General features: G+C 50.5%; 4 protein-coding genes across 4 annotated transcripts; 2 read left to right on the plus strand and 2 right to left on the minus strand.

Moving 5' to 3' along the window:
• Window positions 1-128: 128 nt before the first annotated feature.
• TGAM01_v211106 (ariadne ring protein) lies at window positions 129-3,027 on the plus strand (the record flags this gene model as incomplete). Its single annotated transcript, XM_018807433.1, has 4 exons — window positions 129-276; window positions 333-352; window positions 408-2,510; window positions 2,719-3,027. The coding sequence occupies 4 exons, from the start codon at window positions 129-131 to the stop codon at window positions 3,025-3,027; spliced, it is 2,580 nt and encodes an 859-aa protein (XP_018659420.1).
• Window positions 3,028-5,961: 2,934 nt separating this feature from the next.
• TGAM01_v211107 (hypothetical protein) lies at window positions 5,962-6,069 on the plus strand (the record flags this gene model as incomplete). Its single annotated transcript, XM_024550987.1, has 1 exon — window positions 5,962-6,069. The coding sequence occupies one exon, from the start codon at window positions 5,962-5,964 to the stop codon at window positions 6,067-6,069; it is 108 nt and encodes a 35-aa protein (XP_024404271.1).
• Window positions 6,070-8,168: 2,099 nt separating this feature from the next.
• Window positions 8,169-12,223, minus strand: TGAM01_v211108 (hypothetical protein; the record flags this gene model as incomplete). Its single annotated transcript, XM_018807432.1, has 3 exons — window positions 8,169-9,156; window positions 9,273-11,820; window positions 11,911-12,223. The coding sequence occupies 3 exons, from the start codon at window positions 12,221-12,223 to the stop codon at window positions 8,169-8,171; spliced, it is 3,849 nt and encodes a 1,282-aa protein (XP_018659419.1).
• Window positions 12,224-13,012: 789 nt separating this feature from the next.
• TGAM01_v211109 (hypothetical protein) lies at window positions 13,013-14,624 on the minus strand (the record flags this gene model as incomplete). The annotated part of the gene is made up of 2 exons (XM_024550988.1): window positions 13,013-14,494; window positions 14,604-14,624. The coding sequence occupies 2 exons, from the start codon at window positions 14,622-14,624 to the stop codon at window positions 13,013-13,015; spliced, it is 1,503 nt and encodes a 500-aa protein (XP_024404272.1).
• Between the last annotated feature and the right edge of the window lie 430 nt (window positions 14,625-15,054).

Consider the following 15,054-nt stretch of genomic DNA (forward strand, 5'->3'; position numbering starts at 1 on the left):
GCGTTGAATCGTTCAAGGCCCACCAGCTCATATGGAGGCCGGGAGCCAACCTTTGGAGGCCGGGCCGCGACAAACGGATCGGCAGTCCACTATACCATGCCAATTTTTTGCTCAACGCCGCTGCCGTAATGGCGCCAGCTGTCCATTCTCTCATGCGGCAAACGAAAACAAGAAGGTCGTTTGTGCTGAGCCGAAAAGCCCCAGTCGTCTCAGCGGTGCCACGCCGCAAGGAGACTCGCGCTCACGCATACCCTGCCGATTTTTTCTACGAGGAATGTGTGCGAAGAACGAAAAGTGTCCATTTGTACACGATATTTCACGGGATGTTGCAGACACTAAAGTGGAAGCGGAGGTATTTGGATGACTGGATGGGGTTGGTGGTATGACGAGTGCTGACTGGCGACTAGGAAGATTCACTACCCGAAAACTGGTGCCGGGAGCTTAAAGGCGCTCTGGTCCGCTTCGGAGATGGCGCCGTCGTCACCCAAGTTAGCTTTCCATCTGACTTTTCTGCAGTCCACATCAGTAACCTACCTCAATTTACAACTGCAAGCTCTGTTGTTACTCTACTCGCCTCATTTGACTTCGCCGTGCCTGAAGATTGCGTCCGCATATCCAGACCAGCAGACAGTTTGCATTGCAGCGCCGATGTAAGGGTCGAAGACCCTCAATTTTCCAAGCGTCTTTGTGAGCTACTAGCTTTGAAGAGGCATGATTCTCCCATAGCGGTTCCAATCAATGTCTCGATGCCTCAGACGACCAATCATCGTCGAGTCGATTCAAAGAAAGTATATTGCTCCTGGCACAAGCCAACCAAGACCGCTTGGCTGAACTTTGGCAACGGAGAAATAGCTGCAAAAGTTGGCTCGAATTTCTCTGCGGGAACATTCAAAATTCTCCACCAAAGCGTTCAGTGCGAGGGGCCAACGCGCGGCGCAGGCATTAAGAACCCATTGGCTTGGACCCTCAGACTTTCAGACGTTTCAAGGCTTGCTAAGAAGGATGATGTTATGAGAGCTATCCCTAGCGCAATGTCTCCACGCCATGTGGAACTGAGCGCTGCAAGCTATGACGCTGACCTACCCATGGCGAACGCATTGATCGAATCATTACTGCTCCAAGTTGGACCATTAGAGCGATGGGAAGGGAGCCTTGAGGTACCCGGGAAGCGCTTCAAGGCAAAGGCTTGGTTCACGAAGGATGCAGATGCGTTGCAAGCTGTCAAGCTGTTCCATAATGAACCTTTGTCGTTCAACAAAAATGGCAAGTTTACAGTACAACTTGTACACTCAGCAAGGTTCAAAATTCTGGCTCGCATCTATGACGCCGTTGAACAAGAGTTGACAGACCACAAGAAGACATGGGCGTCACAACATGTGCTCTATATCGCATATCCTCCTGCTCAGGGTCTCCAGGTCCTGAAAATTGAAGGAGAAAACGGCGGTGATGTCGCCAGGGCCAAGGCTACGCTGGAGAGGATAATCAGTGGAGAAGTGATGATGAAGAATGGAAAACCTATATGGGCCCCTTCCTTTGCAACCAACGGTTACGCTTATCAGAGAATGAAGCAGTTTGAGCGTGAGCTCGGTGTTGTCATCGTTCGCGACAAGCGCAAATCTCAGCTTCGACTCCTAGGTCCTCAACTGCAACGTGAAAAGGTGCAACTAGCCATCATTGAGCTTGCTAATGCGTATTCAAACTCTACCCACGTCATTGAGCTTGATGCGCAACAATTCTCCTGGGCTTTCAAAGGCGGTTACCGAGCCATAGTAGAGGCCATCGGGAATGACAAGGTTGTCTTGGACATCGCCTCTAATCCGCGTCGAATTCTTGTGGTGGGATCCAAGGCTGATTTTAGCATTGCGCGAGAGATCCTGCAATGTAAACAAGGAGTCTCGGGGGAAAAGCCAGAATCTGGCTCCATCAGTGACTGCGTCATTTGCTGGACACCGGCCGACAATCCGATACAGACGACTTGCAAGCACCTTTACTGCACTGGTTGCTTCGAGGATTTGTGCTTTGCTGCCGTCAACTCTGGTCCCAGTATCCGTTGTCAAGGTGATGCCGGCAATTGCAGCGAGGTTCTTCTCTTGACAGAGCTTCAAGCACACCTTTCATCAGCAGCCTTGGAAGACATATTAGAGGCCGCGTTTACAACACATGTAACACGCCATCCGAGTGATTTTCAATACTGCCCTACCCCAGACTGCGGGCAGATATATCGAGCGGCGAGACCAGCAGGAAACAACGGTAGGACAGCTGAAACCAGCGAATTTCCCATGTTCAAATGCCCTTCATGCCTTGTTGCCGTATGCACAGCCTGCAATGTCTCTCACGACGGTCTTACCTGTGCTGAGCACCGTGACCACTTATCTGGTGGTTACAAGGCACTACAGGCAGCTAAGAAGAAGCTTGGTATTAAGGATTGTCCCAATTGTAGCACAATGATCGAAAAGACGTTCGGCTGCAACCATATGACCTGCTCGGCTTGTGGAACGCATATTTGCTGGGTATGCTTGCAAACGTTTCCCGATGGAAAACAGGTGTATGACCATATGAGACACAAGCATGGTGGGATTGGGGTCCCGGAATATCGAGATTTGGTCTAGTAACAATTTGTTAAACTTAATAGCCTGAAACTGCTAGATTTACCTATTCGACTATTTTACTACAAGCTATAAATCTTTAGTTAAATTCCCACCAATTGACGTTGAATAGATAGCCAGTGCTACTGCCGGTATAGACGAAGAACAAATCCCGAACTCCTGTAGCGCCGCCTATAGAGCAAGTTATGGTAGTCCATGTTTGCCAGCCGCCGGTATTGCGGACAGCACAGGTACCGACCAGTGCCCCATGCAAGCTGTCCATATGCAACTCAATATTGCCACCACTGGTTGCAAAAGCGACACGGACGGAGAAAGACTTAGCACCATTAATAAAGTCAACGACTTCAAATGTAGTCGCCATTATCAATGTTCAGACGTCCAGACCACCCTCACTACAGACTTCAGTGGAAACGCCGGATAACCAAGCAATCAACTCTGCCTCTTAATGTTAGTAGGGGTTTAGAGTATCTATTCCTGGAGCGCCGGTAGTTATTATATTTATCTAGGGGATGGAGCCATCCGCATTATAGACAAATCATTCAACAGCCACAGACGGTGACAGACCGATTAAAGCCACCACTCCCAGGTAAAGCGCCATTATAATAAAAAAAAAATACATAAATTTCCCTTATAGTCAATTACGCCTGGGTGTTATAAAGCTTAGACCTTGACTTGGCATCAGAACGCCTCTATAGTCCACGGGCCCAGAGGACCTGGACTTGTTGAATAGCGAATATCCTCGGAGCAGCAGTCTGCAGCAAAAACGTTATAGCAAAAGCCATTTCACTTGTAGACGCAGGGAACCTCCTCGAAGAACTCTACCCCATGTTGTTTTATGGGGCTATGTAAATCTTCAATGAATTGTAGTAGAGTTCGTTGGTGCTTTGTACAATAGTAGGGCAGATTTTTACCTGCTATAAGCTAGGTAACTTTTGTGTTTTCTATATTAAATGCTTAACATGCTTGGTCTAGCTAACTTGCCAACCTAATAATAGGCTCTAGGGTTACCCGTTGACATGACTTTCAGTAAGCCAACTTTTCGGCTTCGCCTCAAAATTCGTCACTAGAAGTGGAACCAACGGGTATGTGGAACTCGCGAAAGTAAAATACCGCATACTAGGCCAATACGTGCCTTTTAGTGACGGCAAACCATGCCTTTCTTGCTTGGCATTCGATACTGTAAGTAACCTTAATGTTTCTCTAAATCCTGAAGGCGATCTTATAGTTGCTCCTAAAAGACAAGAAGCTTATTCATACATGAGTACAGAGCAAGCCTTACTATTTATGTTAAGGCTATACTACTTATAGCTATTTTGCTGTATATATCGCTTTTTCGGAGCGTTCCAGGCATTCCAGGACCAACTGTGAGTCACTATGAGTCAGAGCCTCAAGTGGTAGTTAAGGCCTAGCGTTACAGGGAGCGTTTAGGTAGTTCCTTAGGGGTTAGAACGGCTGTAGCCACTGAACATTAGAGCCATAGGTCTAGCCCAATACCCAAGAGTAAATCTACACTTACTATTTGGCCTATTCCTTTTCTTCGCCGCTCATCTTTTCCTGACAATTATCGCACTTCGCAAGCGTTACATCATCACTGCATTGTTTTCTCTCGCCGCCATGGAGAAACGCACTTCTTAGCTCCGCCCGACGACAATCTACTGTCTGCACCAACGCTTCGATCATCGTCCCATCACCATCATTTGTGTTGCTATCGACTTCGACCAGCATGGATGATCGAGTCGAAAACTTGGCCCTTCTTTAGTTCTCCTTGGCCTATATGCTGAGCAAAGTCCACCATTCCAGATGGCTACCCCATGTGGATAATGTGGGTCATATTGACATCGTCTATCAAACCATGAGAGAGATATTGAGCAAAGAACCGAAATACCCTCGAAATTCGGGGAGATTTGTGTTCCTGCCAAGCCGTAAAAGTAAAATCAAGACGCCATTGCTATGCCTGACTGTGTTTCTCTCGAAAATCTCAACGTGCATTTGGTATGGACTAAATCTTCAAACGAAGCAAGCAAAAACTTACTCATAACTCCGCTTCATTCGCGTTATATGTATGTACATCTCGCAACGGAATACTGGATTACTGGGAAAATCCCAAAAAAAAAACCAAAAAAACTAGAAAAAAAAATTGAAGACCAATCAGACGTATTTGTTAGGCTATTGCCGCCGACTTGTCAATGCCTTCGTATCTTGGCGCTCTTCGGGTGTCATCGGATTCAAGGTATTTTCGCGCTTTAAACCGTGCCAAAGTGCTGTTGAAGGATTTAGTCCGTTGGCCATGCATATGGGATGATAATGGTAGACTCTTTGTCTCTCTTATCAGTTCTAGAGATGACTGTCGGCTCTGACGTGCCTCGGCTGGTTTCGGCGTGGTCTTGTCATTCTTAGATGAAGTGCTTGATTGCTGCTGCTTCACAAATTGAACATCGTCATCGTCGTCAGTAGTCAAGATGGATTCTTCAAACTGGCTTCTATCGCGTCCCTTGACGACTTTCAACTCCACGACCAGTTTACTGACGCAGCCATTGCGTTTGGAGGCTAGAGAAGAATCGGTGAGTGTGATTTTGCCGGAATCAATATTTTCTTCCTCCGATAAGCAGCCAATGAATTGTGATTCTTCGAGCGCTTTAGAGGAAGCGACAGGTCGGATTCTGTTTTTCGTGATGGTAGGATTGGCGCTTGATGCATCTGATAAGCAGCTAATCAATTGAGGCCCTAAAAGTGCTTTGGACCTCTGTTCATTCAGCTGCTCATCTTCTACAATGTCCCGCCATTCTGGTTACTGTCTTTTAAGTTATCAGCCTCTGGTATAGATTCTGATGGGGATGGCTCAGCTCCTGATTTTGTTTTCCTTCCGGAGAATCGCTCGGGAATGAACCGGGCAATTTCGGTGCTGGAGATAGGGATGCTCCCGTTTTAGGCGGCGAGGATATTTGCGAACTTATTCGGTCATCGCCTTTCTCTTCGCTTTGAGGAGCTTCTTCTCCTCTCGCTGTTTTAAGAGAAATCTATCAGCATCATTACAGATAGCGGAATTCCAGAAGCCTTGACATTAACTGAAGATAGGACTGAAAGACATCTTTGGTAAGTTGGCTCATTCTTCTTAACTTAAACTAAAAGCTAATAAAATCCCACTAGGATATTCGTAGGTTATTTGCTATGGCAGCCTTTGCAGAAAGACTTCATATCCTACTCAGATGTACCTAAGAAGCTGAAGATTTTCGAGGAAAAACATGGACAAGAAGTAAGGTTTTGTGCTATTGTATCCTTTCCGGCGGCTGGAGCCCCAGAAAGCCAACAACCCTTTTCTATACAATATAACATATGCAGTATATCATGGACTATAATGCCACCTATGGACCCGAATGATAAATCGCCTTGGAAGTCGATAAATCACTTTAGCGCATTGCCATATGGATGGATTCCGGATGACAGTGTTGAGTTCTTTACATAGTTTATATTTAACCTAGAAAGAAGATGGCTGGATTCATGTGACTTAGCTAAGGAACACCTCGCTACTTGTGTAAGTTATCCCACCCTCCTACCAGCGTTATATGTATCTCAAGCTTTGTTTAATGGATTTAAAATGCAGCGCTTTGATCAACTACGTGAGAGAGGGAAGAGCTCTGAACTTATACACCGCCTTGCAGAAAACGCACAAACATGGGCTGAGCTCCGTAACGTCTTACGAGACCAAGGTCATACTGCTAGACAATTTGCGATTGAACATTGTCATCGTTATTACGGAGATAAGGGCTTAAAAGATGTGCGGGAGGTAGTAGATGGCTTTATTGCTAATACCTTCTTGACCAGCTGGATCAAACAGTAAGAGATTCATTGCAATTTGTCAGTATATTAGGCCTGTTTTTTTTTTCAATAACATATTTGGCTAATCTTATGTAGGAGTTTGCCTGGGTCTCAATTAATGAATCTCATAAGTCTATGAGCATTGCAGCAAGTACTAAGCGCCTTAGTTGGATTACTGTAAGGATTTGCTTGACTTATTTAACTTAGGCGGTACTAATATAAGTAGTTTATTTTCCTCCCAGCAATGTTTGCTTCAGTAAGGCATTATATTACTCTTGATTACATGCTTTTAGGTAGGAGAACTAATATAAGAACCGCAGAGTTTATTCGGCATGAACGTCAATATATTAAAAGATGATCCGGATTGGCGTTGGTATATTCTAGTTGTTGGAGCCTTTCTGATTCTTACTATAATCGGATGGATCATCTTTAAATATAATCCTGTTTGTGGTAATCCCCAATAAATCATTCTTTAATAGTCCTAACAGACCAATATGACAGCCGAAAGTTAGGTTGTGTTGCTTACTATAAGGGAAATAACTTTCACAGCTAAATTAAATATTAGCTGTTACAACATCCGAATTCTAGAACTCTAGGCCCTGCTAAGTAAAAACTTACCGCTGTCTTTATATATCCTAGCTTAGGTGCTACCTTATCACTTCTATATATTCAACCCCAAGTCCATGCAACGCACCCATTGGCTTGAAGTTATCTCCAAACGCTCTTCAACGAGATTCTCCCTGATAGCTGCCATTTCGTCGCGCTGCAGCTCTGTGGCAGCAGCAGCTCGGCTCCGTGCTAGGTAGTCCGGCAGCGGTTGGTTGTTTCCTTCTTCCTGCTCCTCAATATCCTCGCACACGAGCGTCTTAAGGAGCTTGACAGGTTTATTTTGGATGCGCTTATACTTAACTTTAAGAAGAAAGAAATATAAGCAGTAATAAAGCTAATGTCTTTTAACCTAGCCTTCCTGCTCCCTCTCACTGGATAAGAGACAAGCACCTGTCTACCCAACCCCTAACTATTGCTCTTAAATATAAACCAAATAAAACTCTGCGTATCTTTTATTTGATCCAGTAGGCCTTTGCGTAGTTTGTATAGATCTTCCGCTGGTTGCAACGTGGACTTGCTGACTTACGGCGTCGGCTGCTTACCCTGCACCTTAATCTATCCAAGAGTGTGCAGTATTCAGTTATTCACTCCCTTATGTTCTACCCATCTAGCTTAGTAATTTCCTTTTTTATTATTCTTTACTGCTGTATTCTCACTTACTTATTTTCTTGGCCATGTTGCTCACCCGAGAACCTCTCTTATCGTTGGTGCTGTCCCATGGGAATGCGCTCGGCCGCAGAAACTAAAGCATCTTGGTCACCATATAGGTCTTTCATTTGGAAAATTCAAAACTAAATCTATTATAGCAGGCTCCTTTTACACTTAGATTGCGTATTGTTTGTGAATGCTTTTATATTTTGGCTTTTCATTTAATGATGGCTTTACATTGATCAACCCATTTGGGGTCGTCACTCTGGAACACCTCTCTGATGAACTCTTTCGGCCTACTCATCAGACTTCGCAGCAGCCGTAACCGCGCCCGCAGCTTCTCCTCGCTGGCTATCTCTAGCATCTCTGACTTTGCGTTCGCTTCATTGCTCCTACTTTTAAGCCAGCCCATGGTCACGAGCATATTGTTCGTTATTCTGTATTGATCTGTACATTGACAAGTTGCGCGGTCAGCAGAGAGTCCGTCGATCAGTTGTTTCCTCTCACGTATAGTAAAGGTTGCGTAGGGGCCTGTGTCTCACCTGTTGCCTCGCGCACGTACTGCGTGCTATACATCGTCGCCTCCTCCATCTTCTTCTCCTGCGCCCCCTTGGCTTTCTTCCACACGAACTCGCCTGGCTCGAGGAACCACAGCATGCGTAGAGCGAGCAGAGCCACCCGCGTCCCCCCTCTCTTGTGCTTCACCCTGCTGTCGGCTATTGTAAATCCGGCGACTTCACCTTCGGCGTCTGCCTTGGGCATGTTGTACACTATCATGTCCGATGTCGTGCCCACCGTCAGCGCCAGCATGCAGAGGAGCTCAACCTGGGGCTTTCCCTGGTACGCTTCCAGCAGGCGATGCGCTTGCCTGTAGTGGTTGGTGAGCCCTGCCTTGGGCACCTTCATGTGCTTCGAATACTCCTGCAGCTGCTGAAATCCGCGTTCGAGCTCTGCCGGGAGACCGCCGCTGAGCGGGAACTGGCACCCGAAGTCGATGCGGCTCTCCTTGGTCCTGTGCCTCTTGCTCTCCCGCGCGATCTCCGCCATCACCGCGCTCCGCTTGAGGCTCCCCGGATGTAGGCTCATCGCCCAGCCGACCAGCGAGCTCTTCTCCTTCGACAGAAACACTCTCTCGGCAATTGTCGCCGTAATCGTTCCGCGGGAGTTCCCAAGAACCCATTCGACGCGGTTGCATCGCAGTGCCGACCCAATGTAGAACCGCCACCGCTCCGTTGACTTATCTGGCTTCTCCCTCTCGTATGTCTGCTTAAACAGAGAGCTCAGAACGGCGAGCCAAGTCATGTTCTTCGAGCTGAGAGTCTTGTCCATCACCATGTCGCTGCTTCTTTGGAGAGCCCCGAGTATGCGGTCAATGTATCTGTCCTGCTCTAGCTTATCGCTTGTGATCGCCTCCTTCGACCGGGCCGGCCTCTCGTCCAAGGCGTCGTTGATTGCCTCCACGATATTGCCGAACACCCTACAGAATCAGTCGCCAGTTAGCTTCTTATGTCTCTCTTTGCCGTTTACGGCTTGAGGTTTGCCGCTTGGCGTGGCAATGGAATTAGATGCTTGTAAAACGTATGTGTTACTTACTCGGAGCCAAATGCGGCTGTCCCATTCTGACCTGCGACCTCCCAGTCGTCGAGGCACAGCCGGGCCTTTCTCAGCTTTTCCCGCTGATCATCAGGAAGTGTGACGCTGCGTCCCCGCTTCTGGAGAAGCTTCCGGATCCTCCCCGAGAAGAACTGGCGCATCTCGGGCACGAAGTGAGTTCGAAAGACCTCCTCTATATACTCCGCCGCCGCATTGACGTCCCGCGACATCAGATGCACCCTGGCCTCGGACTCGCGACCGGCCGCCACTTGCTTCCCGTAGTGGTACTGCAGGGACGCAGCTTGCAGGAGGTGTACTCGGCGGTTCTGCACGCCCGGCCAGTTTTTCAGATTCATCCTGCCCTGGCCGGCCATGTTCAGCCTCCCCGGGTCGATGTAGGGGAAAGCATGGTTCTTGATGCTCTCCATCGTGCCCAGGTATCTAAACGTCGTGCTTGGGAGCACCCTCCTGTCGCCGGTGAAGCAGAAGCTCCCCAGTCGGTCAACCGCCGCCATCGCCTCTCCCAGCTCTACCGGGAGCCCTGTCTTTCCCCCGCGGTGGAACTGCGCGAGCATCGAGGCCGCGATGAGCTCGAAGAGCCTGGCGTATGCGCACAGCACTCCGGGAAACGCCTCCGTGTCAAACACCCTGAGCACCTGGGTGTACTCCTTCTGCGCCACGAGGAAGAAGCAGATCAGCTGCGTCATGGGCCTCAGCACCATGGGCATGGTGCGGTGCTCGGGGAGCAGCTGGGACACCGAGACGGTGACGACCTGCTCCATCCTAAAGGCGTATTCCCCCTCCTCGATGCACTGCTCGAGCCGGCTCGCTTCCCGCGCAAAAGGGATTGTGCGGAACCTGGCCTCTGGGCTGTTCTCACCCATCAGCTGGTCAAGCAGCCTCTGCTGCGTCCTCTTCGCCGCGGGCGTGACGCCCGGCCCCGCGGCGGGCAGGGCAAGCGCGGCGGTGGCAATCGCCTGGCTCGCGAGGAGATCTTGCGGGTTGAACCGCACCGTCTTCTTGATGTTCGAATAGGCTTGGAAGTAGCCGGCCGTGACTATGTCGGCGTTGTCGTTCTCGTAGCTCATATTGGAACACACCGTCCGCAGCGCGTTGTCTATAAAGTCCGGAGGCAGGCCGGATGTGAAGTTGCCGTGGCGGGGGTGGAAGCCCAGCGAATAGTGCGTGAGGCCCGCCAGCTTACGGTCTTTATACTGATCGTCGACCTCTTTAAAGTCCGCGAGCAGACAGCTCGGCTCCCCATTGCTGAGGCAGTTGATATCGGCGGCGAGGGCATAAGATATGCTGTCTATGGCGCTCAGGTTGAAGATGGCGTCTATCGTCGAGCCCAGCTGGCGTAGGCCGGGAGCGGTTTCGGCGTAATGTATCAGCCTCGCCGCTCCGCCGTCGGGGTCCCTCCCAGATTCTCCCCTTTCCTCGCGCTGGTTGGCCGGTGATGCGGCATCCGCACTCCCTCCCCTCTCCCTACCATGGTGCAAGTCCCCGCCTTCTCGCTGAGATTCAGCTAAACCGCTGCTGCGGGCGTTGGTTATATCATCTTGCATCCTTATGTCATCGTCACCATAGTTATCATCGCCGTTGTCCTCATTGTCGTCGGGCTCGTTATTATCGCCTTCGCCAGTGCCATCGCCGTCATCATCATCATCGTCATCATCATCATCGTCATCATCATCTCTCCGCGTCCTCTCCAGCTCTGGAATAGGCGGACCGTTACTGATGTCGATCAGAACGTTACCGCCGTACCCGTATGCGTGGAAGGCCAGCTGGGTTCCGGTCCAGAACCTATCACGAGAACTCATCTCCAGCGCCAGCTCGCCCCATCCAGACACGAGTGCCTTCTGCAAGGCCGCCCAGTCACCCAGTGAGATCTGCGCCGTCTCCTGGCTCCATAGGCGCCACGACTCCTCGATCCCCCTTCCCAAGATGGTGCTGCTGACGCACTTGTGGAAGTACTTGATAAGTATCTTCGCGCGCCAGCTCTTCAGTGCAGTTCCCTTTGGCACAGCCCGTTCCCCGGGCCCGGATACCCTTGCGTTTCGACGTTCTGGCCGGCCGCCTGGCAGATCTGGCCCGCTGCCTGACCCTTCCTCCTCCTCCTCCTCCTCCTCCTCACCCCTCCGATCGTCGCCAAATACCGCTCCCCTAGGATCAGGAGCAACGATAATAAACCACGTCATGCCCAAACCATCAGCTCCAATCTTAAATGTGCGTCCGGTCAAGCTAAAGGACAGGGCGGCCTTAAGATGTTTACTAGAGTAAGGAGCCGCCCAATCCTTGAAAGAGATGCCAATGGTAGAGAGTGGATGGCTATCAGTGGCTTTGGAGACGGCTTCATTAGGCTTCCCTAAAATGGCAAGGAAGTCGAGGAAGAAATTCGGCATCAGCTGATCACAGGCATCTCCGTAACTGCTATTGTTAACTTTCCTGGACTGGGCGGCGAAGTTGACGGAGTGCTGCTTCTGCATAAATTTAATTGCATCTGGGGCGCTGGATATCGTCTGCTCGACCCTCCGTCGGAACTTTGCGGCTATTGTATTGTATAATAATTGTCAGTTGGTTCTGAAACTGTTTTATTGGTTTCTTTGGGGATGCGGATGAGGTGGCAGAAACTCCTTACCATTAAAATGTGCACCTTCAGTACGCATCAGGTTATATGATGGCGCGCTCGCCGAGGCTCTTGTTGCTTCCTTAGGAGGCTCTTCTTCTTCGGCGTCTTCACTAGCTATTGCGTTATAGCTACTGACTTGGTCGTCGCCCTCTTGGTCCTCGCCGCCATTGCTGCTACGCGGCTCTCCTGCATCAAAATGGCTGCCCTCTCCTGCTGGCAGCTGAGAGAAGCGGTTCTCTGTGCGGAAGAACCCGTCTGCTGCGACAGCCCGTTGCTCGGCCTGGGCGTTTGAGGGCGGTGACAAGTCAGCCTCCTGGCCCATGATGAATAGGGGGCCCTCAGCACTTTAACGGCCTTCTTCTGGAATCTCTTCGGGGCCTTCTGAGTTGCGGGTAGAATCTCTCGAGCTTATAAGTTCAAGCTCATTGCTCGTTCTCCATCCGCTATCTGAGTTTATATAAGCACTGATAGACGGGGCTAAGCTGCGGCGTCTGGGAGGGCTGGAAAGCGTTGTAGCGATAGGGAGACTTGTCTCTTTTAAAGATTCCATTTTCAATAGTTGCTATCAGAGACTGTAGACAAGCTGTCTAGCTTGTGTTAAAGAGTTTCTCATGAATTTATTAGTAAGAGCTACTCATGTTTAAATAGTGTTCTTTGAAGTAAGTGTTCCTTCTCCAGTTCTATTCACCGTCACATATGCACATACACATGCCATGCTCTCTCTCCTCTCTCGCTCTCTCTTCTCTACCTCTCTACATCAACTGCATTTCTCTCACAGACCTATCAAGTGCTTGCTAACCAGCATCGCCGCCGTTATCTCTGTCCCTTTTCCTCTAAGCGGGCCCCTACGGACCTAACCCCTACAAACATCACCCGACCCTACCCATCGGTCGGGCCTGTTGAGGTTTCGCCCTCGTCTACTGTGACGCATCGCATACTGGCAAGTTTTCATTGGCTGCTGCAAATGCCGGTCTAATCCTAAGCGCTTGAGACCCGGTCGAGTCCGTCTATGCGTACATATATATTGTTGGCGTTATTACATGTACTACCTTGCAACGGGCCCGTTAGTGGCCCAGGCAGGCAGCTTCTTTCTTAGAGCCTTTGCTGGTGTTTATGTTGCCGGGGCCTTTGTCGTCGTGGCCCTCGGAACTGCCATGTTAAAGTGGGTCCTGGCAGGGCTCCGGATTGCTTCTGTTCTGATATTTCTGAGCGGTGGTAGGACCACAAGCTCGTCAAGATCCCCACCGTCATCTAGCGAGGACGAGGTGCGAATGCGTGTTGCGTAGTGGTCGGCGTGGGGAATCTTATACATCTCCAGTGGATGTGGATTAGACCTGATGCTTCCTCTGGGGGAGGGCTCCTGTGGCCGTAGGATGAGAGGATTCAAGATGGCCGCCGGGGTGGGTTCGGCCTGCGGTGACGACTGAATGTTTCCCAGGCCGCTCTCCTTGCCGCTGGCCCCTACTCCGCCTCCGCTGTCATTCACGTCGATGTCCATGATCACGTCTCTGTCTCTAGACGTAGCCGGCTCTCTGTTCTCACCAAGGCGCCAATCCCCTGGCTTTCCGGACGGTTGACGCGATCTGCTTGAATTGCGTGTGTTGCCCCCCTCCTCCGCAACCCAATTCTCGATCGTCTGCTCCAGCATGTGCTTGAGCCTTGTGAACGCCGCCGGTTCTTTCGCCCAGGCATTCCGGCTGATCTCTTGAATGCTGGACATCTGCTCGACCAGCGTCGACACTCCCTTCTCAATGGTAATCTCTTGACCCTCGACGCCCGCGTCGCCAGCGTCATGGCCCTGTTGTTGCTGACGACTGGCCATCCATCCAGGGCGAATACCGGGGCCCAGGCTGCGCCGGACGGTTTCCAACATGCCTCGCCACAAGCTATTATTATTGAACCGGCTGTCGTAAGCCGCGCTGCCGGCTTCGTCTCCCGTCGGCAACTCTCCGAGGGTCGAGCCACTGATTAGGCAATCTAGGTCATCCCGTCGGCTCAGCGCGAGTTCGAGGACGTCTCGTTCCAGTCCGATGGACATTTGCGCGATGTCGGCAGCGGCGGCGCCGCTATGAGCATCCCTGAACGCCGGTTCTAGGTCCTTGCAGAGGGGCGGCTTGTTATTGCCGGTACGTTTGACGTCGGATGGGCGGGGGTTCACCCAGGCCACGACGTGGCTCATGATTTGGCTGAGCGCCTTCCCATCGGTCTTCCTGATCTCGAGCGTCGGCTTCAAATGAACGAATGGGGGCCGGCCGGCCCTCTTGATGCCTTCCACAAGCTGCAGGAGCTGTTCGTCGCTGAGCCCAGCCAGAAGGAAACCTTCATTGCCCGGCGGCCTGCCCTTCTTCTGCCTCTCTGGCACCCCAGCCTCTGCCTCGGCCTCTACCGCGGCCGTGAGAACTTCCTCCCCTTGCCGGGAGAGGACGCGACCAACTTCGGCCTCAGTGTAGCCATGAGGTAGCAGGTTTGCAAGTGCCTCCCAGTCATCTAGAAGGATGACATCTGACGGCACCCAGTCACCGTGGCACGCATCAACCTCCCGGTCAAGGCAAGCCAGCGTATCGAGCACCGGTTGGAACCGCGATATCCAAAACTGCAAAACAAGTCAGCATCGAAACCGGTGTGGAACGTATGCCTTGCAAAGAGTCCACGCTTCTGGCCTTAAGCAGAGAATGATACTCGGTTGGAGGGCCTTGACCTACATGGTCGAGCCGTTGGCTCATGATGTTGATCCACTTTGAGGCATTGAAAGTCTCTTTGCCAATGGCTGTCCTGCACCACGACGTGGTAAAAGGGCTCCACAGTTCATTCCTTATGATAACTGACAGGCGGCGAGGTAGCCTGGTCGCATTTTCCCCATCCAGCTGGAGGGCAGCCCCGAGCTTCTTGATGATATTATGTGTATCTTCCTCATTGATAATATTGCTGCTTGGGTTGCTGCGAATTGCCATCAACTGCATCCATATCTGGCCATCTCGATCAGCCAGCTTTAACTCTTGCCTATTCATACAGAGCCGGAGCCGTATATGACTTGGAAGCGTGTCTATAAAGGTATTTAGAGACTTGTTATTATATAGACCACCTTATAGGGTAGGGCATAGCCGGGAGCATTCCACGACTTCATACCTTTATTGTAGATCTCACAAGTCCACC

The sequence above is a fragment of the Trichoderma gamsii genome, assembly GCF_001481775.2.
Source record: "Trichoderma gamsii strain T6085 chromosome Unknown Scaffold_91.2, whole genome shotgun sequence".
NCBI classification, from domain to species: Eukaryota; Fungi; Ascomycota; class Sordariomycetes; order Hypocreales; family Hypocreaceae; genus Trichoderma; species Trichoderma gamsii.